Source organism: Coregonus lavaretus, assembly GCF_964263955.1.
Source record: "Coregonus lavaretus genome assembly, chromosome: 5".
Classification (NCBI taxonomy): Eukaryota; Metazoa; Chordata; class Actinopteri; order Salmoniformes; family Salmonidae; genus Coregonus; species Coregonus lavaretus.
The window spans coordinates 2467956-2490972 of record NC_139992.1 but is presented as its reverse complement, the minus strand read 5'-3'; the positions used below and the strand labels follow the sequence as shown (position 1 = coordinate 2490972).

The window sequence follows — 23017 nt, the reverse complement described above, 5'->3', positions numbered from 1 at the left end:
CCATAGAGTACTTATAATGAGTGTATTTAAAAACAAAAACAAAAAAAACATTCATCTTATTTTTGTATTATTCAAATGACAGTGAATACAACAGTTATGGTGAGCTTGGGTTGTACATCAGCTTCTATTAATTGATTTTAATAGCCTATGTAGAATAACTTCTTACCTGTGCATTATGGGTGATGTTCATTATGTTTTTCTCCCCAGAGATGTTGGCCGAGGTTCCAGGGAACCCTCTGGGCTCTGGCCTCCTCTGGACAGCCACTTGTGGTAAAGATGAAAAGGTAGGAAGTAGTAGTTCAGCTCTTGCTGACGATGCTTTTAAATAAAAGCTAGTCAAACAGCCCCCTCTGGTGGCAATATGCACACACAACATGTAGGGACACAGTCCTTCCCCATCATTAGTCAGCACTGTGTGTAGCAGGCTTGCTTATTCTTGGTCCATTTATCTGAGCGACATAGTCCTTTTGGCCCCCTTGGGTATGGCATCCAAGTCAGTCTTATTCTGCCGAGAGGCTTTTGCCTCTTGCCAGGAGATCCCCATTTTACTGAGTTATTGCAGTGTAACGTCTGCAGTTATCTCCCTCTCTGTGCCCCCCAGGGCCCAGGCCGAGCCCTGCAGCGGTCAAGGAATGCCCAGAGGAAGATGTCCTCCCAGCGTAGCTGCTTCCTGGGGGTGGAGACCTGGGAAGAGCTGAAGTGGGAGGACTGGGAGCTGGGAGGGGAGTTCACTAAGACCCTGCTGCTGAAGAACATCCGTGGGAAACTACAGAAACTACGCTTCAGGTGAGTCTGGTGTCAGGGATTATTTCTCTAGAGTTGAGTCTGAAATGGCACCCTGTTCCCTATGTAGTGCACTACTTTTGGCCAGAGCCCCATGGGGCCAGAGCCCAACATTAACCCAGAAGTAGTGCACTAAATGCTCAACAAGATTTCAGAGTTTCTCTCTAGAAATGTAACGTATTATGATTAACATCATTTTTTGATGCATTAATTCCGCGTGGTTACAGGGTTAATTCCGAGTGGTTACAGGGTTAATTCCGAGTGGTTACAGGGTTAATTCCGAGTGGTTACAGGGTTAATTCCGCCTGGTTACAGGGTTAATTCCGCCTAGTTACAGGGTTAATTCTTCGTGGTTACAGGGTTAATTCCTGGCACGTTTTTTGCAAAAATATTAAATGGCACAGTAGCAGATATTTATCTCAATACATTGGGTTCAATGGGAAAAGATAAGCGTCAACCAATTTAATCTTATGTCAATAAATTGCAGTCAATGTGAAAAGATGAGTGTCGCAGTGTTGACGCTTATGTCAATACATTGCAGTCAATTGGGGAAGATTAGCATCACAATATGGACGCATAGAGAAAGGCATCGTAGACATGTCTCTCTCTGTCTCTGTCTCTCTCTCTCTCTCTCTCTCTCTCTCTCTGTCTCTCTCTCTCTCTCTCTCTCTCTCTCCCATCTCCAACTCTCTCTCCACTTTCCCACCTCCACAGACAGGATATTGATGCATAGATATGCATCAAGGGTATTGGAACATTCAGGGCGAAAAAGTTGGTGATAGAGCTGCAATGGGTAAATTGGTGAAAGACTCACAGACAGACATATCCACCCAGAGACAGACAGAGAGACAGGCAGGCAAACAGACAAACATATAAACTCACAGACAGACAGACAGACACAGAGACAGACAGGCAGGCAGACGTATAAACTCACAGACAGACAGACATATCCACTCACAGACAGAGAGACAGACAGACAGGTATGTGGACACCTGCTCTTCGAACATCTCATTCCAAAATCATGGGCATTAATATGGAGTTGGTTCCCCCTTTGCTGCTATAACAGCCTCCACTCCTCTGGGAAGGCTTTCCACTAGATGTTGGAACATTGCTGGGGGGACTTGCATCCATTCAGCCACAAGATAATTAGTGAAGTCGGGCACTGATGTTGGGCGATTAGGCCTGGCTTGCAGTCGGTGTTCCAATTCATCCCAAAGGTGTTTGATGGAGTTGAGGTCAGGGCTCTGGCAGGCCAGTCAAGTTCTTCCACACCGATCTCGACAAACCATTTCTGTATGGACCTCGCTTTGTGCACGGGGGCAATGTCATGCTGAAACAGGAAATGGCCTTCCCCAAACTGTTGCCACAAAGTTGGAAGCACAGAATCATCTAGAATGTCATTGTATGCTGTAGCGTTAAGATTTCCCTTCACTGGAACTACGGGGCCTAGCCCGAACCATGAAAAACAGCCCCAGACCATTATTCCTCCTCCACCAAACTTTACAGTTGGCACTATACATTGGGGCAGCTAGCATTCTCCTGGCATCCACCAAACCCAGATTCGTCCATCGGACTGCCAGATGGTGAAGCAGGATTCATCGCTCCAGAGTCCAATGGCGGCGAGCTTTACACCACTCCAGCCGACGCTTGGCATTCCAGAGGCAGTTTGGAACTCGGTAGTGAGTGTTGCAACCGAGGACAGACAATTTTTATGCACTACGCGCTTCAGCACTCGGTTGTCCCGTTCTGTGAGCTTGTGTGGCCTACCACTTCGCAGCTGAGCCATTGTTGCTCCTAGACATTTCCACTTCACAATAACAGCACTTACAGTTGACCGGGGCAGCTCTAGCAGGGCCGAAATTTGATGAACTGACTTGTTGGAAAAGTGGCATCCTATGACGGTGCCACGCTGAAAGTCACTGAGCTCTTCAGTACAGGCCATTCTACTGCTAATGTTTGTCTATGGAGATTGCATGGTGGTGTGCTCGATTTTTATACACCTGTCAGCAACGGGTGTGGCTGAAATAGCCTAATCCACTCATTTGAAGGGGTGTCCAAATGCTTTTGTATATATAGTGTGACTGTAAAGATTATTTTCCCCCATCACTACCTGCCGGCCTGCCTGTCTGTCTGTTTGTCTGTCGGCCTGTCTGTCTGTCGACCTGCCTGTCTGTCTGTCTGTCTGTCTGTCGGCCTGTCAGTGGGAGAGAGGAGGGAGAGAAAGAGATGAGAGGAGGGGGAGGCAGGGAGAGAATGGAGGGGGGAGGAGAGATGGGTAGAGAGATGGGGGAGAGAGGGTGAAGGAGGGATGGGGGAGAGAGAGGAGGGAGAAATAGAGATGAGAGGAGGGAGGGAGGGAGGGAGGGAGGGAGGGAGGGAGGGGATAGAGAGGAAGGAAAGATGGATGAGAGTTGGGGTAGGCAGGGAAAGGAGGAGGGAGAGAGAATGGTGGGGGAGGAGGGTGAGAGAGAAGGGGGAGAGAGGGGAGAGGGCAATGAAGAGGGTGAGAGAGGGGTAGGGTGCAGGGGGTGAAAGAAGGGATAGGGTGGAGGGGGAGAGAGAGAGAGAGAGAGAGAGAGAGAGAGAGAGAGAGAGAGAGAGAGAGAGAGAGAGAGAGACAGGAAAACGTCAACCTTGTGACACTCATCATTTCCCATTGACTGTAATATATTGAGAGTTTTCCCATGATATCATGTTGAAATTACATATACAGTGCTCTCCATAATTATTGGGACAGTGACCATTTTTGTTTTGTTTTGGCTCTGTACTCCAGCACTTTGGATTTGAAATGATACAACGACTATGAGGTTAAAGTGTAGACTGTCCGCTTTAATATGAGGGTATTTTCATCCATATCCAGTGAATCATAGAAATTACAGCACTTTTAGGGGACCAAAAGCACTGGGGGTCTTGTGGGTATGATATTTGTGCGTCTGTAACTTTCTCACTCATCATTATTCACGATTCATTCAGGACTATCCGTAACCATGGTAGCATCCACATGAATGTAGAAGTGTTTAGAAACATATTCTATTCTTGTTTACAATAAAAGTGACTCCAAAATGACACAATACATTATTTACTATCCATTCATGTCTATTGGGCAAATAATCTGAAACACAACCAAAACAAAAAGCAAATGCATCCAACAAGTTTGTAGAGTCACAAGCTCGATGTAGTCATTGCGTGCTAAGAATACTGTATGGGACCAAATACTAAACTTTTGACTACTTTAATACACATAAGTGAATTTGTCCCAATACTTTTGGTCCCCTAAAATGGGAGGACTATGTACAAAAAGTGCTGTAATTTCTAAATGATTCACCCGATATGGATGAAAATACCCTCAAATTTAAAGCTGACAGTCTGCACTTTAACCTCCTAGTCATTGTATCATTTCAAAGTGCTGGAGTACAGAGCTAAAACAACAAAATATAATTACGGAGGGTGCTGTATGTACGGTGCATCCGGAGAGTATTCAGACCCCTTGACTTTTTCCACATTTTGTTACGTTACAGCCTTATTCTAAAATTGATTAAATAAAATAATCCCCAGCAATATACACACAATACCCCATAATGACAAAGCGAAAACAGGTTTTTAGAAATGTTCGCACATTTATTAAAAATAAAAAACAGAAAAACCTTATTTACATAAGTATTCAGACCCTTTACTATGAGACTCGAAATTGAGCTCAGGTGCATCCTGTTTCCATTGATCATCCTTGAGATGTTTCTACAATTTGATTGGAGTCCACATGTGGTAAATTCAATTGATTGGACATGATTTGGAAAGGCACACACCCGTCTATATAAGGTCCCACAGTTGACAGTGCATGTCAGAGCAAAAACCAAGCCAGGAGGTCGAAGGAATTTTCCGTAGCGCTCCGAGACAGGATTGTGTCGAGGCACAGATCTGGGGAAGGGTGGCAAAAAATATATGCGGCATTGAAGTTCCCCAAGAACACAGTGGCCTCCATCACTCTTAAATGGAAGAAGTTTGGAACCTCCAAGACTCTTCCTAGAGCTGGCCGCCTGGACAAACTGAGCAATCGGGGGAGAAGGGCCTTGGTCAGGGAGGTGACCAAGTACCCGATGGTCACTCTGACAGAGCTCTAGAGTTCCTCTGTGGAGATGGGAGAACCTTCCAGAAGGACAACCATCTCTGCAGCACTCCACCAATCAGGCCTTTATGGTAGACGGAAGCCACTCCTCAGTAAAAGGTGCATGACAGCCCGCTTGGAGTTTGCCAAAAGTCACCTAAAGACTCTCAGACCATGAGAAATAGATTCTCTGGTCTGATGAAACCAAGATTGAACTCTTTGGTGTGAATGCCAAGTGTCACGTCTGGAGGAAACCTGTCACCATCCCTACGGTGAAGCATGGTGGTGGCAGCATCATGCTCTGGGGATGTTTTTCAGCGGCAGGGACTGGGAGACTAGTCAGGATCGAGGGAAAGATGGACGGAGCAAAGTACAGAGAGATCCTTGATAAAAACCTGCTCCAGAGCACTCAGGATCTCAGTCAGGGGTGAAGGTTCACCTTTCAACAGGACAACGACCCTAAGCACACAGCCAAGATAACGCAGGAGTGGCTTCGGGACAAGTCTCTGAATGTCCTTGAGTGGCCCAGCCAGAGCCCGGACTTGAACCCGATCGAAAATCTCTGGAGAGACCTGAAAATAGCTGTGCAGCAACGCTCCCCATCCAACCTGACAGAGCTTGAGAGGATCTGGGAGAAACTCCCCAAATACAGGTGTGCCAAGCTTGTAGCGTCATACCCAAGAAGCTTCAAGGCTGTAATCGCTGCCAAAGGTGCTTCAACAAAGTACTGAGTAAAGGGTCTGAATACTTATGTAAATGTCATATTTCCGTTATTTATTTTTAATACATTTGCTAAAATTTCTAAAAACCTGTTTTTGCTTTGTCATTATGTGGTATTGTGTGTAGATTGATGAGGGGAGAAAAAAATGATTTAATCAATTTTAGAATAAGGTTGTGACCTAACAAAATGTGGAAAAAGTCAAGGTGTCTGAATACTCTCCGAAGGCGCTGTACATCTTCTTTGATGTTTGATGGAACAGCATAATGTTTAGTAACATTTTGTTTGTCTTTCTCAGGCCTCCTGTGTCAAAGTTCTTCACCACCCTGTTTCCTCAGATCATCACTCTGAGTCCCGGAACATGTTTCTCTCTTCCTGTTACATTCCGCCCCCTTGACAGGGTAATAACCGTAGACATTAAAACCATTGGATAGTGATAGCGCTGACGTAATCCACGTATTCCTATGGAAAACTCCCAATGGCGCATGAAGCCGGAAGTATTTGAATTTGAAGCACAGCAAATTGCTGAATGGGGCTGAATGGCACCAAAAAAATTGCTACGGATCACGGTGAAAGTGGCAAAGGATCATGGTCGATGTAGTCGTTTTCATCCTGCCTGAGAGAGCCTCCCCGTAGCCTGCCGGCCCGTGATTGGTCTGTGTCAGCACGTGGTCCTGTGTGACGACAAATGTAGTAGTCAGAATGGATCACTATTTCATTAAATATCTCGATTTGTAGCGAACTTTAAAATAATTCACCTTGGGGATCGAACTTGATCATAATTAATTAATTTTAAACCCCAAAACGGCAGTCCCCCAAAATGTGTTTTCCTATTCTGCCGATTGTAATTTACATAGGCTTTCTAGGGCAGACCAGGGCTTTAGGCACTACTAGGTTGCTAAGCAGTAGCCGACCAGCAGAGCTCGGGACTTGGGGTCCTGGTAATAACACATGTATAATCCAGACTGGACACTGGCCTGGTAATAACATGTATAATCCAGACTGGACACTGGCCTGGTAATAACATGTATAATCCAGACTGGACACTGGCCTGGTAATAACATGTATAATCCAGACTGGACACTGGCCTGGTAATAACACATGTATAATCCAGACTGGACACTGGCCTGGTAATAACACATGTATAATCCAGACTGGACACTGGCCTGGTAATAACACATGTATAATCCAGACTGGACACTGGCCTGGTAATAACACATGTATAATCCAGACTGGACACTGGCCTGGTAATAACATGTATAATCCAGACTGGACACTGGCCTGGTAATAACATGTATAATCCAGACTGGACACTGGCCTGGTAATAACATGTATAATCCAGACTGGACACAGGCCTGGTAATAACATGTATAATCCAGACTGGACACTGGCCTGGTAATAACACATGTATAATCCAGACTGGACACTGGCCTGGTAATAACACATGTATAATCCAGACTGGACACTGGCCTGGTAATAACATGTATAATCCAGACTGGACACTGGCCTGGTAATAACATGTATAATCCAGACTGGACACTGGCCTGGTAATAACACATGTATAATCCAGACTGGACACTGGCCTGGTAATAACACATGTATAATCCAGACTGGACACTGGCCTGGTAATAACACATGTATAATCCAGACTGGACACTGGCCTGGTAATAACATGTATAATCCAGACTGGACACTGGCCTGGTAATAACATGTATAATCCAGACTGGACACAGGCCTGGTAATAACATGTATAATCCAGACTGGACACTGGCCTGGTAATAACACATGTATAATCCAGACTGGACACTGGCCTGGTAATAACACATGTATAATCCAGACTGGACACTGGCCTGGTAATAACGTGTATAATCCAGACTGGACACTGGCCAGGTAATAACATGTATAATCCAGACTGGACACTGGCCTGGTAATAACATGTATAATCCAGACTGGACACTGGCCTGGTAATAACACATGTATAATCCAGACTGGACACTGGCCTGGTAATAACACATGTTATGTGTTCAATAACACATGTCTGTAGCTCAGCTGGTAGAGCACGGCGCTTGTAACGCCAAGGTAGTGGGTTCGATCCCCGGGACCACCCATACACAAAAAAAAAAATGTATGCACGCATGACTGTAAGTCGCTTTGGATAAAAGCGTCTGCTAAATGGCATATTATATTATTATTATTATTATTATAATCCAGACTGGACACTGGCCTGGTAATAACATGTATAATCCAGACTGGACACTGGCCTGGTAATAACATGTATAATCCAGACTGGACACTGGCCTGGTAATAACATGTATAATCCAGACTGGACACTGGCCTGGTAATAACATGTATAATCCAGACTGGACACTGGCCTGGTAATAACATGTATAATCCAGACTGGACACTGGCCTGGTAATAACATGTATAATCCAGACTGGGGACTGGCCTGGTAATAACATGTATAATCCAGACTGGACACTGGCCTGGTAATAACACATGTATAATCCAGACTGGACACTGGCCTGGTAATAACATGTGTAATCCAGACTGGACACTGGCCTGGTAATAACATGTATAATCCAGACTGGACACTGGCCTGGTAATAACACATGTATAATCCAGACTGGACACTGGCCTGGTAATAACATGTATAATCCAGACTGGACACTGGCCTGGTAATAACATGTGTAATCCAGACTGGACACTGGCCTGGTAATAACATGTATAATCCAGACTGGACACTGGCCTGGTAATAACACATGTATAATCCAGACTGGACACTGGCCTGGTAATAACATGTATAATCCAGACTGGACACTGGCCTGGTAATAACATGTATAATCCAGACTGGACACTGGCCTGGTAATAACATGTATAATCCAGACTGGACACTGGCCTGGTAATAACATGTGTAATCCAGACTGGACACTGGCCTGGTAATAACACATGTATAATCCAGACTGGACACTGGCCTGGTAATAACATGTATAATCCAGACTGGACACTGGCCTGGTAATAACATGTATAATCCAGACTGGACACTGGCCTGGTAATAACATGTGTAATCCAGACTGGACACTGGCCTGGTAATAACACATGTATAATCCAGACTGGACACTGGCCTGGTAATAACATGTATAATCCAGACTGGACACTGGCCTGGTAATAACATGTATAATCCAGACTGGACACTGGCCTGGTAATAACACATGTATAATCCAGACTGGACACTGGCCTGGTAATAACATGTATAATCCAGACTGGACACTGGCCTGGTAATAACATGTATAATCCAGACTGGACACTGGCCTGGTAATAACACATGTATAATCCAGACTGGACACTGGCCTGGTAATAACATGTGTAATCCAGACTGGACACTGGCCTGGTAATAACATGTATAATCCAGACTGGACACTGGCCTGGTAATAACATATGTATAATCCAGACTGGACACTGGCCTGGTAATAACACATGTATAATCCAGACTGGACACTGGCCTGGTAATAACATGTATAATCCAGACTGGACACTGGCCTGGTAATAACATGTATAATCCAGACTGGACACTGGCCTGGTAATAACATGTATAATCCAGACTGGACACTGGCCTGGTAATAACATGTGTAATCCAGACTGGACACTGGCCTGGTAATAACATGTATAATCCAGACTGGACACTGGCCTGGTAATAACATGTGTAATCCAGACTGGACACTGGCCTGGTAATAACATGTATAATCCAGACTGGACACTGGCCTGGTAATAACATGTATAATCCAGACTGGACACTGGCCTGGTAATAACATGTATAATCCAGACTGGACACTGGCCTGGTAATAACATGTGTAATCCAGACTGTGTGTGTGTTGTATGTTGAGCAGTGTGACTACCAGGACACCATAGAGTTCCAGAGTAAGGATGGGTTGTTCCAGGTGTCGCTAAGGGCGACCATCCCTCGCCACGCTCTGGACGTACCTGAGTCTGTCCTCCTGCCCTCCTGTGCTGTTCTCCACCAATCACAGACCACCTTCATGTTCCGCAACGCCAGGCAAGCTACACTCTCTATTATCATATTGGTTAATAGTGGTTAAAGGTAGGTTGGTTAATAGTGGTTAAAGGTGGATTGGTTAATAGTGGTTAAAGGTGGATTGGTTAATAGTGGTTAAAGGTGGATTGGTTAATAGTGGTTAAAGGTAGGTTGGTTAATAGTGGTTAAAGGTGGATTGGTTAATAGTGGTTAAAGGTGGATTGGTTAATAGTGGTTAAAGGTAGGTTGGTTAATAGTGGTTAAAGGTGGATTGGTTAATAGTGGTTAAAGGTGGGTTGGTTAATATTGGTTAAAGGTAGGTTGGTTAATAGTGGTTAAAGGTAGGTTGGTTAATAGTGGTTAAAGGTGGATTGGTTAATATTGGTTAAAGGTAGGTTGGTTAATAGTGGTTAAATGTGGGTTGGTTAATAGTGGTTAAAGGTGGGTTGGTTAATAGTGGTTAAAGGTAGGTTGGTTAATAGTGGTTAAAGGTGGGTTGGTTAATAGTGGTTAAAGGTAGGTTGGTTAATATTGGTTAAAGGTAGGTTGGTTAATAGTGGTTAAAGGTAGGTTGGTTAATAGTGGTTTAAAGGTAATTTGGTTAATAGTGGTTAAAGGTAGGTTGGTTAATATTGGCTAAAGGTAGGTTGGTTAATAGTGGTTAAAGGTGAGTTGTTTAATAGTGGTAAAGGTAGGTTGGTTAATATTGGTTAAAGGTAGGTTGGTTAATATTGGTTAAAGGTAGGTTGGTTAATAGTGGTTAAAGGTAGGTTGGTTAATAGTGGTTAAAGGTGAGTTGGTTAATAGTGGTAAAGGTAGGTTGGTTAATATTGGTTAAAGGTAGGTTGGTTAATAGTGGTTAAAGGTAGGTTGGTTAATAGTGGTTTAAAGGTGAGTTGGTTAATAGTGGTAAATGTAGGTTGGTTAATATTGGTTAAAGGTAGGTTGGTTAATATTGGTTAAAGGTAGGTTGGTTAGTAGTGGTTAAAGGTAGGTTGGCAGAGGGAAATAAAGGTTGTCTTGTTGCCAGTTTAATCCATCCCTCAGGTAACCATGGATACACTGTGGGTAAGCCTGTAATGATGATCCACATCTAACTAGTGGTTCTAGTGCCACACCCACCCATCATCAACACACATGCTGTGCTTCCAGTCTGTCAGTAGACCTTGATACACTCACTGTTATCAAAGTATTGATCAATGGTAGGTTCTGTCATTTACTGTGTTTCTCTCTCCTCTCAGTAAACTGCAGACAGGTTTCCAGTGGGAGGTGCCCTCTCCCTTCCAGCTGTGTCCAGAGAGCGGGGCGCTGGAGCCGGGTCAGGAGTGTAGAGTCACGGTGCTCTTCAGACCACAGGAGGCGTTGGTCTACCAGGTGGAGGCTAGCTGTGCCTTCGGGGACGAGGGAGAGAACAGCTGCACTGTGCTCCTAAAGGGCCTGTGTGAGTGATAGATATATTGATTGATCAAGCCAAGAACATTAAACGACTATCAAGCGAGGATAACGCAAAGTGTTTCAGTTGTGTGTTCTGGACCAAATGTATATATTTCAGAACATGGCCCATATATTTATTGTATGGTAATGTATTTATCTTTTCCACAGCAAAGTACCCGTTCCTTCAGATCAGTGCCCCGGGTCAGGAGGAAGGATGTAAGGTTCTGGAGTTTGGCAATGTGCCTGTCGGTTGCACCATGGAAAGACACTTTGAGATTCTCAATCCATCCTCAGTGAGTTCCTTCCTCCTAGCTTCTGATTCTCAATACACCCTCAGTGAGTTCCTTCCTCCTAGATTCTGATTCTCAATCCATCCTCAGTGAGTTCCTTCCTCCTAGCTTCTGATTCTCAATCCACCCTCAGTGAGTTCCTTCCTCCTAGCTTCTGATTCTCAATACACCCTCAGTGAGTTCCTTCCTCCTAGATTCTGATTCTCAATCCACCCTCAGTGAGTTCCTTCCTCCTAGCTTCTGATTCTCAATCCACCCTCAGTGAGTTCCTTCCTCCTAGCTTCTGATTCTCAATCCACCCTCAGTGAGTTCCTTCCTCCTAGCTTCTGATTCTCAATCCACCCTCAGTGAGTTCCTTCCTCCTAGCTTCTGATTCTCAATCCACCCTCAGTGAGTTCCTTCCTCCTAGCTTCTGATTCTCAATCCACCCTCAGTGAGTTCCTTCCTCCTAGCTTCTTCAAACAGAGATCATCATCATTAGCCTACATGGGAACATTTCTTCATCAACTTCACACTTTCTCTCTTTTTGTGGTCTCTCTCTCTCTCTCTCTCTCTCTCTCTCTCTCTCTCTCTCCCTCTCTCTCTCTCTCCCTCCCTCTCTCTCTCTCTCTCCCCCCTCTCCCCCTTTAATTTCCTACCAGATAACAACTTCCTTTAGTCTGTCCAGGATGCAGCGTCCGGCGTTGTCAGAGTCAGTGTTCCAGTGTGGGGTCCTGAAGGGAGAGGTGGCCCCTCGTACCTCCATCAGGGTAGCTGTGTTGTTCTCTCCTGTGACTGTGGACAGCACCACTGTGGACTACCTGTCTCTGACCTGCCCTGGGGCGCTCAGCAGAACCCTGCTCAAAGTCACCGGCACCTGCATAGGTACAGTACAGTACAGTAAGCAATATGAAGCATGGTGGATGTGAGATTACTACAGCCTTCATCCGAGGCGCCAGATTCTGTGGCACATTACTGTGGTCTTGCCCCTGAACCACAGGGCCCATGGGTTGAACACCTGTTACAAGTCACTCTCTCTCTACATCAGCCTGTTACAAGTCACTCTCTTTCCACATCAGCCTGTTACAAGTCACTCTCTCTCCACATCAGCCTGTTACAAGTCTTCAGGTGTCCCTGTTTCCTCCATCTTGATCCTCCCTCCTCCTCCTCCTCTACAGGTCTTCAGGTGTCCCTGTCTCCTCCATCTTGATCCTCCCTCCTCCTCCTCCTCTGCAGGTCTTCAGGTGTCCCTGTCTCCTCCATCTTGATCCTCCCTCCTCCTCCTCCTCTACAGGTCTTCAGGTGTCCCTGTCTCCTCCATCTTGATCCTCCCTCCTCCTCCTCCTCCTCTGCAGGTCCTCAGGTGTCCCTGTCTCCTCCATCTTGATCCTCCCTCCTCCTCCTCCTCTGCAGGTCTTCAGGTGTCCCTGTCTCCTCCATCATGATCCTCCCTCCTCCTCCTCCTCTGCAGGTCTTCAGGTGTCCCTGTCTCCTCCATCTTGATCCTCCCTCCTCCTCCTCTACAGGTCTTCAGGTGTCCCTGTCTCCTCCATCTTGATCCTCCCTCCTCCTCCTCTACAGGTCTTCAGGTGTCCCTGTCTCCTCCATCTTGATCCTCCCTCCTCCTCCTCTACAGGTCTTCAGGTGTCCCTGTCTCCTCCATCTTGATCCTCCCTCCTCCTCCTCCTCTACAGGTCTTCAGGTGTCCCTGTCTCCTCCATCTTGATCCTCCCTCCTCCTCCTCCTCTACAGGTCTTCAGGTGTCCCTGTTTCCTCCATCTTGATCCTCCCTCCTCCTCCTCCTCTGCAGGTCCTCAGGTGTCCCTGTCTCCTCCATCTTGATCCTCCCCCCTCCTCCTCTGCAGGTCTTCAGGTGTCCCTGTCTCCTCCATCTTGATCCTCCCTCCTCCTCCTCCTCTACAGGTCTTCAGGTGTCCCTGTCTCCTCCATCTTGATCCTCCCTCCTCCTCCTCCTCTACAGGTCTTCAGGTGTCCCTGTCTCCTCCATCTTGATCCTCCCTCCTCCTCCTCCTCTGCAGGTCCTCAGGTGTCCCTGTCTCCTCCATCTTGATCCTCCCTCCTCCTCCTCCTCTACAGGTCTTCAGGTGTCCCTGTCTCCTCCATCTTGATCCTCCCTCCTCCTCCTCCTCTGCAGGTCTTCAGGTGTCCCTGTCTCCTCCATCTTGATCCTCCCTCCTCCTCCTCCTCTGCAGGTCTTCAGGTGTCCCTGTCTCCTCCATCTTGATCCTCCCTCCTCCTCCTCTGCAGGTCCTCAGGTGTCCCTGTCTCCTCCATCTTGATCCTCCCTCCTCCTCCTCCTCTACAGGTCTTCAGGTGTCCCTGTCTCCTCCATCTTGATCCTCCCTCCTCCTCCTCCTCTGCAGGTCCTCAGGTGTCCCTTTCTCCTCCATCTTGATCCTCCCTCCTCCTCCTCTTCCTCTACAGGTCTTCAGGTGTCCCTGTTTCCTCCATCTTGATCCTCCCTCCTCCTCCTCCTCTACAGGTCTTCAGGTGTCCCTGTCTCCTCCATCTTGATCCTCCCTCCTCCTCCTCTACAGGTCTTCAGGTGTCCCTGTCTCCTCCATCTTGATCCTCCCTCCTCCTCCTCCTCTGCAGGTCTTCAGGTGTCCCTGTCTCCTCCATCTTGATTCTCCCTCCTCCTCCTCCTCTACAGGTCTTCAGGTGTCCCTGTCTCCTCCATCTTGATCCTCCCTCCTCCTCCTCCTCTACAGGTCTTCAGGTGTCCCTGTCTCCTCCATCTTGATCCTCCCTCCTCCTCCTCCTCTGCAGGTCTTCAGGTGTCCCTGTCTCCTCCATCTTGATCCTCCCTCCTCCTCCTCCTCTGCAGGTCTTCAGGTGTCCCTGTCTCCTCCATCTTGATCCTCCCTCCTCCTCCTCTGCAGGTCCTCAGGTGTCCCTGTCTCCTCCATCTTGATCCTCCCTCCTCCTCCTCCTCTACAGGTCTTCAGGTGTCCCTGTCTCCTCCATCTTGATCCTCCCTCCTCCTCCTCCTCTACAGGTCTTCAGGTGTCCCTGTCTCCTCCATCTTGATCCTCCCTCCTCCTCCTCCTCTGCAGGTCTTCAGGTGTCCCTGTCTCCTCCATCTTGATCCTCCCTCCTCCACCTCTGCAGGTCCTCAGGTGTCCCTGTCTCCTCCATCTTGATCCTCCCTCCTCCTACTCCTCTGCAGGTCTTCAGGTGTCCCTGTCTCCTCCATCTTGATCCTCCCTCCTCCTCCTCCTCTGCAGGTCCTCAGGTGTCCCTGTCTCCTCCATCTTGATCCTCCCTCCTCCTCCTCCTCTGCAGGTCCTCAGGTGTCCCTGTCCTCCTGCGTGCTGGACTTTGGCTGTGTGGATGAGGGTGAGGAGGCCATGCTTACCGTGGACATCATCAACTCCTCCTCTGTGGATGCCCAGTACCAGTTTGACTTGGATGCCACAGGTTATAGCGTCTTCACCCTAGAGCCAGCCTGTGGTACCCTGCCGCCCAACAGCCACCGGAGCCTACGCCTGCTCTTCAGACCACACCACCCCATGGGACACCACAGGAGGATTGTCTGCCTGCTGCTACACAGGGTGAGGGTCTGGGGATCAGAGGGCTGATGTCTTATAGCCTACAGGAGACTTTTAGGTTAATGCAGCACCAGTTCAATTCAGTCATTGCTTTTCAATATGTAGCATATGTTGAATGTGTGGCGCTTTGTGAGGGACATTATCTAGGTCTGCATTGCTGCACTTCCACGTCTCGTTCAGAATGAACATGAGAAAGCCGTTAGCTTTAAGACTACAAACCAACACATACTATACAAACCAACACATACTATACTATACTAACACATACTATACAAACCAACACATACTATACAAACCAACACATACTATACTATACTAACACATACTATACAAACCAACACATACTATACAAACCAACACATACTATACTATACTAACACATACTATACAAACCAACACATACTATACAAACCAACACATACTATACTATACTAACACATACTATACAAACCAACACATACTATACAAACCAACACATACTATACAAACCAACACATACTATACTATACTAACACATACTATACAAACCAACACATACTATACAAACCAACACATACTATACTATACTAACACATACTATACAAACCAACACATACTATACAAACCAACACATACTATACTATACTAACACATACTATACAAACCAACACATACTATACAAACCAACACATACTATACTATACTAACACATACTATACAAACCAACACATACTATACAAACCAACACATACTATACAAACCAACACATACTATACAAACCAACACATACTATACTATACTAACACATACTATACAAACCAACACATACTATACAAACCAACACATACTATACAAACCAACACATACTATACAAACCAACACATACTATACTATACTAACACATACTATACTATACTAACACATACTATACAAACCAACACATACTATACAAACCAACACATACTATACTATACTAACACATACTATACAAACCAACACATACTATACTATACTAACACATACTATACAAACCAACACATACTATACTATACTAACACATACTATACAAACCAACACATACTATACTATACTAACACATACTATACAAACCAACACATACTATACAAACCAACACATACTATACTATACTAACACATACTATACAAACCAACACATACTATACAAACCAACACATACTATACTATACTAACACATACTATACAAACCAACACATACTATACAAACCAACACATACTATACAAACCAACACATACTATACTATACTAACACATACTATACAAACCAACACATACTATACAAACCAACACATACTATACTATACTAACACATACTATACAAACCAACACATACTATACAAACCAACACATACTATACTATACTAACACATAATATACAAACCAACACATACTATACAAACCAACACATACTATACTATACTAACACATAATATACAAACCAACACATACTATACAAACCAACACATACTATACTATACTAACACATACTATACAAACCAACACATACTATACAAACCAACACATACTATACAAACCAACACATACTATACAAACCAACACATACTATACTATACTAACACATACTATACAAACCAACACATACTATACAAACCAACACATACTATACAAACCAACACATACTATACTATACTAACACATACTATACAAACCAACACATACTATTCAAACCAACACATACTATACTATACTAACACATACTATACAAACCAACACATACTATACAAACCAACACATACTATACTATACTAACACATACTATACAAACCAACACATACTATACAAACCAACACATACTATACTATACTAACACATACTATACAAACCAACACATACTATACAAACCAACACATACTATACAAACCAACACATACTATACAAACCAACACATACTATACTATACTAACACATACTATACAAACCAACACATACTATACAAACCAACACATACTATACAAACCAACACATACTATACTATACTAACACATACTATACAAACCAACACATACTATACAAACCAACACATACTATACTATACTAACACATACTATACAAACCAACACATACTATACAAACCAACACATACTATACTATACTAACACATACTATACAAACCAACACATACTATACAAACCAACACATACTATACTATACTAACACATACTATACAAACCAACACATACTATACAAACCAACACATACTATACAAACCAACACATACTATACTATACTAACAATCGCTAATTAGTTTCTTCCCTGTTCAGGAGCCTCTGTTCCTGGACCTGATAGGGACCTGTCACTCTGAGCAGCTGAAACCAGCCATCCTTCACCCCAGACACCTGGTCATGTACCGGCAGCACCTGGCCCGGGGACTCACCTGCTGCCCTCCTGATGTAGTCAGTGCCATGTTGGCGGAAGGCAAGATACAGGTGGACCGGGACGGGGCTCTGCTTTTACAAGAGGTACGGAACTCACTCACACCTCCACTTGCGCTGCCGCATAGCTAGATTTTCAGTGGCACAACTGAATGAGACGCTTCAGGTGGGTCGGTCATGTGTGTTTGCAAGAAAGGCAGAAGTCCTCTGTAGCTCAATTGGTATAGCACAGCGCTTGTAACGCCAGGGTAGTGGGTTCGAATCCCCGGGGACCACCCATACGTAAAAAATGTATGCACGCATGACTGTAAGTCGCCTTGGATAAAAGCGTCTGCTAAATGGCATATTTTTTAAATGTATTTAGAAGTCCTGGTTTTAGAGCCTCGGGTACGATGCGAATCAGGAGGAAGTGGTACTCGTCCTTTACATATGCAGGAGTCTGGATCTTCGTAGCTTTTTTTTTGTCATTTAGCAGACGCTCTTATCCAGAGCGACTTACAGTTAGTGAGTGCATACATTATTTGTTTTATTTTTCATACTGGCCCCCATGGGAATCGAACCCACAACCCTGGCGTTGCAAACGCCATGCTCAACCAACTGAGCTTACATCCCTGCCGGCCATTCCCTCCCCTACCCTGGACCAATTGTGCGCCACCCCATGGGTCTCCCGGTCACGGCCGGCTATCGACAGAGCCTGGATTCGAACCAGGATCTCTAGTGGCACAGCTAGCACTGCCTTAGACCACTGCGCCACTCGGGAGGTATTTTGACTCCTATGCACCTGGGCATGAATTATTTGGTTGTGCAAACCCACAGTTTCATCAGCTGTCTGGCTCGCTCGTCTCAGACGATCCCGCAGGTGAAGAAGCCGGATGTGTAGGTCCTGGGCTGGCGTGGTTACACGTGGTCTGCAGTTGTGAGGCCGGTTGGACGTACTACCAAATTCTCTACAATGACGTTGAGGCAGCTTATGGTATTCGAACCAGGATCTCTAGTGGCACAGCTAGCACTGCGATGCAGCGCCTTAGACCAAGTTTCCACCATTTTATTTTATCTCATCATGGCCTGGTTACTTTAGACGCCTCTTCTCTGTTTAGCCCTAGTCTGGTACCGAGCTCAGCTTCAACGCTCTTAATAGGATATCTTATAGGTAATCAGCCTCATAGCTTGCTTTGATGTTAAGCTGTAACACTATGACATCTCTCTGGCAGGGTCATTTTCATTTCGAAGTAAACTGAAATTCAAATTGTCCTCGTGAAAAGCAATGAGAAACTTGGAATTGGAATTTCAGTTGGAATCAATGAAATTAAAATAGATTTGACCCCATCCCTGAACCTGACATTATCACATCTACTTGAAACGGTGCCTATGGATTTCCCCCAGCATCATCAAGGACCCCAACACACCCCAGCCACGAGCTGTTCAGTCCCTTACCGTCTGGCAGACGGTATCACAGCATGAGGTCTGATACCAACAGGCTCAGAGACAGTTTCTATCTCCAAGACATCAGACTGCTGAACACTTCAACTGGACTGACCACCTGCTCTGATTCTCCACACCTTAGCACACACACACACACACACACACACACACACACACACACACACACTACACATCACAATTGCTGCTACCAGGCTCTTATTTACTGTTGCTAATCCTACACAACGTAAACTCTCGCTCCCCAATACTCCCATTCCCAAAACACGTGTAAATATTGGACTATAAATTGACCCTTCCTGTATTATAGTTATGCTAAACCTGCAGTAAGCATTTACATTGGACGATGTATACCACCATGTGTATCCTGTACATACGACTAATGAAACTCTAAACTTTCTAGGACCCTGCTGCTGTGCCAGAGAAGAGGCCTACGGAGGAATATTTCCAGGGCTGTGCAGGGGGCAAGTTGGAGGCCGAGCTAGGAGGCAGCGGTGAGGGGGTCAGCAACGACAGTTTCCCCTTCTCCTTCTCCCACCTCACGGTGGATCCCCCAGAGCTGCTGTTCTACAACGGCTCCCTGTCCCAGTCTGTGACTGTCTCCAACCACACCAAGGGCAAGCTCAGCCTGGTCTGGACCCCCGCTCCTAACTCCCCCTTCTGTGTCACACCCTCGTTGTGTGATCTGGGACCCCTGAAGTCGACTGCCTTCAGAGTCAGCTACACGCCCCAGCAGCACAACACCTTCCATGGGGCACAGCTAGAGTGCTTTGCTCTCTACAAGGTCATTTAAAAGAAAAAAGTTTTATTTAATGATTTAGGTTTAGGTTTATTTTATTCCCTGTTCTGATCTTAGATAGATAAACTCTATGTTTTAAGACAGACCTGTGCAGGCAGTGTGAATGGTCAAAATCACAGGAAGCATCTCAGCCGAAGCTTTACATATAACTTTCTCAACTGTAACAATGTCGACTCATTACGGGTAGTGAAACAGCTCTGATCTTGCCCACCTCTCTCTCCAGGTGTTGAGGGACCATCGCCAGGTAGAGGACCGCACCCTGTGGCCTCCCTGGTGTGTCACAGTCCGGGTCAGTGGACACTCCTTCCAGCCTGGACGGGAGCACTTCATACCCCGCTTCTCCCTTCGGCACCCCCAAGTGGTGAGTACAGGCATAGCACCGTCAACTGTCCTCACACAATCTGGATTAGTCTCACGCTAGCATACTCCAAAGTCTTGTTCAGAACGAACGTTCAGGAAAGCCTGGAATAAAGGCTACATCTCAACGGACATTTTCTAAATTCTTCATCTCCTCCTCCTCCTCCTCCTCCTCTCTCTCCAGGTCTTCCCTGCTCTGAGCCTGGTCTCCTACAGGACTGTGCTCCTGGAGAACACAGGGGACCTACCCTTGGTGTTCAGGCTGGACCCAGAGGAGTGTCCTTCAGTCACTGTTCAGCCCACCAGCGGCCTGGTCCAGCCGGGACACCACCAGATCCTCACCCTCAGGACCACCCCAGCAGAGGACTGCCCTGCCAAGCTACCCCTCACCCTGCACTTCAATGCCAGCTCCAAGCACACCCAGGTAGCACAGCCCGACTGACAGCAGGCTGTACCATAGGTCCTTTTCAGACAGTTAGTGTGTTCGAGGGGATCACCCTGAGCACGTTGCGGCACAGAATCACTGATCTACAAATCACCTTGGATCCCAAATAACGACTCATTATGTGATCAAGATGAACAAATCTGCTTAGAAGCGCCTCGCTACGGCTGATTCCCTTCAAAATGCTAACGTTAATAAAAAAGTGTTGCTCTGGGGTTGTGGCCGTCTGTATTACCCTGTAGGAGCTGTCGGTGGTGAGTGTGGCGGAGAAGCTGTGTGTGTCTCTGGAAGGGGAGGGCAGCCTGTTCTTCAAACCCACGGCGGTGGGATCCTGCTCCCAGCGCCCCTACAGGGTCAGGAACCTGACCAGGCTACCTCTGAAGTTCCGCTGGAGGATCCCAGGACCAGACCAATGCGTCATCTCTGTGGCGCCTGACACGGGAGTCCTGCAGCCCAATGAGACCATGGTGAGGGAAAGAGGGGGCTGGTGGGATGCAGGTTGACGTTTATTGTCATGAATCTTGCCCTGGAGGCAGAACTGGGCGAATTCCGCTAGATGGGCCAGCTGCAAAGTCATATTGGCTACAGTGGGGGAAAAAAGTATTTAGTCAGCCACCAATTGTGCAAGTTCTCCCACTTAAAAAGATGAGAGAGGCCTGTAATTTTCATCATAGGTACACGTCAACTATGACAGACAAAATGAGAAAAAATAATCCAGAAAATCACATTGTAGGATTTTTAATGAATTTATTTGCAAATTATGGTGGAAAATAAGTATTTTGTCAATAACAAAAGTTTCTCAATACTTTGTTATATACCCATTGTTGGCAATGACACAGGTCAAACGTTTTCTGTAAGTCTTCACAAGGTTTTCACACACTGTTGCTGGTATTTTGGCCCATTCCTCCATGCAGATCTCCTCTAGAGCAGTGATGTTTGGGGGCTGTCGCTGGGCAACATGGACTTTCAACTCCCTCCAAAGATTTTCTATGGGGTTGAGATCTGGAGACTGGCTAGGCCACTCCAGGACCTTGAAATGCTTCTTACGAAGCCACTCCTTCATTGCCCGGGCGGTGTGTTTGGGATCATTGTCATGCTGAAAGACCCAGCCACGTTTCATCTTCAATGCCCTTGCTGATGGAAGGTTTTCACTCAAAATCTCACGATACATGGCCCCATTCATTCTTTCCTGTACACGGATCAGTCGTCCTGGTCCCTTTGCAGAAAAACAGCCCCAAAGCATGATGTTTCCACCCCCATGCTTCACAGTAGGTATGGTGTTCTTTGGATGCAACTCAGCATGCTTTGTCCTCCAAACACGACGAGTTTAGTTTTTACCAAAAAGTTATATTTTGGTTTCATCTGACCATATGACATTCTCCCAATCCTCTTCTGGATCATCCAAATGCACTCTAGCAAACTTCAGATGGGCCTGGACATGTACTGGATTAAGCAGGGGGACACGTCTGGCACTGCAGGATTTCAGTCCCTGGCGGCGTAGTGTGTTACTGATGGTAGGCTTTGTTACTTTGGTCCCAGCTCTCTGCAGGTCATACACTAGGTCCCCCCATGTGGTTCTGGGATTTTTGCTCACCGTTCTTGTGATAATTTTGACCCCACGGGGTGAGATCTTGCGTGGAGATTATCAGTGGTCTTGTATGTCTTCCATTTCCTAATAATTGCTCCCACAGTTGATTTCTTCAAACCAAGCTGCTTACCTATTGCAGATTCAGTCTTCTCAGCCTGGTGCAGGTCTACAATTTTGTTTCTGGTGTCCTTTGACAGCTCTTTGGTCTTGGCCATAGTGGAGTTTGGAGTGTGACTGTTTGAGGTTGTGGACAGGTGTCTTTTATACCGATAACAAGTTCAAACAGGTGACATTAATACAGGTAACGAGTGGAGGACAGAGGAGCCTCTTAAAGAAGAAGTTACAGGTCTGTGAGAGCCAGAAATCTTGCTTGTTTGTAGGTGACCAAATACTTATTTTCCACCATAATTTGCAAATAAATTCATTAAAAATCCTACAATGTGATTTTCTGGATTTTTTTTCTCGCAATTTGTCTGTCATAGTTGACGTGTACCTATGATGAAAATTACAGGCCTCTCTCATCTTTTTAAGTGGGAGAACTTGCACAATTGGTGGCTGACTAAATACTGTTTTCCCCCACTGTATATACTGTTGAAGTCGGAAGTTTACATACACCTTAGCCAAATACATTTAAACTCAGTTTTTTCACAATTCCTGACATTTAATCCTAGTAAAAATTCCCTGTCTTAGGTCAGTTAGGATCACCACTTTATTTTAAGAATGTGAAATGTCAAAATAATAGTGGAGAGAATTATTTATTTCAGCTTTTATTTCTTTAATCACATTCCCAGTGGGTAAAAAGTTTACATACACTCAATTAGTATTTGGTCAAACATTTCGGGTAGCCTTCCACAAGCTTCCCACAATAAGTTGGGTGAATTTTGGCCCATTCCTCCTGACAGAGCTGGTGTAACTGAGTCAGGTTTGTAGGCCTCCTTGCTCGCACACACTTTTTCAGTTCTGCCCACACATTTTCTATAGCATTGAGGTCAGGGCTTTGTGATGGCCACTCCAATACCTTGACTTTCTTGCCACAACTTTGGAAGTATGCTTGGGGTCATTGTCCATTTGGAAGA

At 45.6% G+C, this 23017-nt stretch overlaps 1 protein-coding gene across 1 annotated transcript in view; it reads left to right on the top strand.

The window, feature by feature from the left end:
- Window positions 1–209: 209 nt before the first annotated feature.
- Window positions 210–23017, top strand: part of LOC311128783 (cilia- and flagella-associated protein 65-like) — a gene marked incomplete at both ends in the record, with an annotated part of 38743 nt that continues 15935 nt past the window's right edge. Inside the window, 13 exons of the mRNA XM_084161025.1 lie at window positions 210–284; window positions 602–786; window positions 5902–6004; window positions 9488–9654; window positions 10875–11074; window positions 11236–11360; window positions 11999–12221; window positions 14643–14911; window positions 17208–17405; window positions 19159–19539; window positions 19778–19915; window positions 20096–20335; window positions 20596–20820. Coding sequence (XP_084017151.1) covers window positions 210–284; window positions 602–786; window positions 5902–6004; window positions 9488–9654; window positions 10875–11074; window positions 11236–11360; window positions 11999–12221; window positions 14643–14911; window positions 17208–17405; window positions 19159–19539; window positions 19778–19915; window positions 20096–20335; window positions 20596–20820 — 2529 coding nt within the window. The remainder of the gene's footprint in view (window positions 285–601; window positions 787–5901; window positions 6005–9487; window positions 9655–10874; window positions 11075–11235; window positions 11361–11998; window positions 12222–14642; window positions 14912–17207; window positions 17406–19158; window positions 19540–19777; window positions 19916–20095; window positions 20336–20595; window positions 20821–23017) is intronic.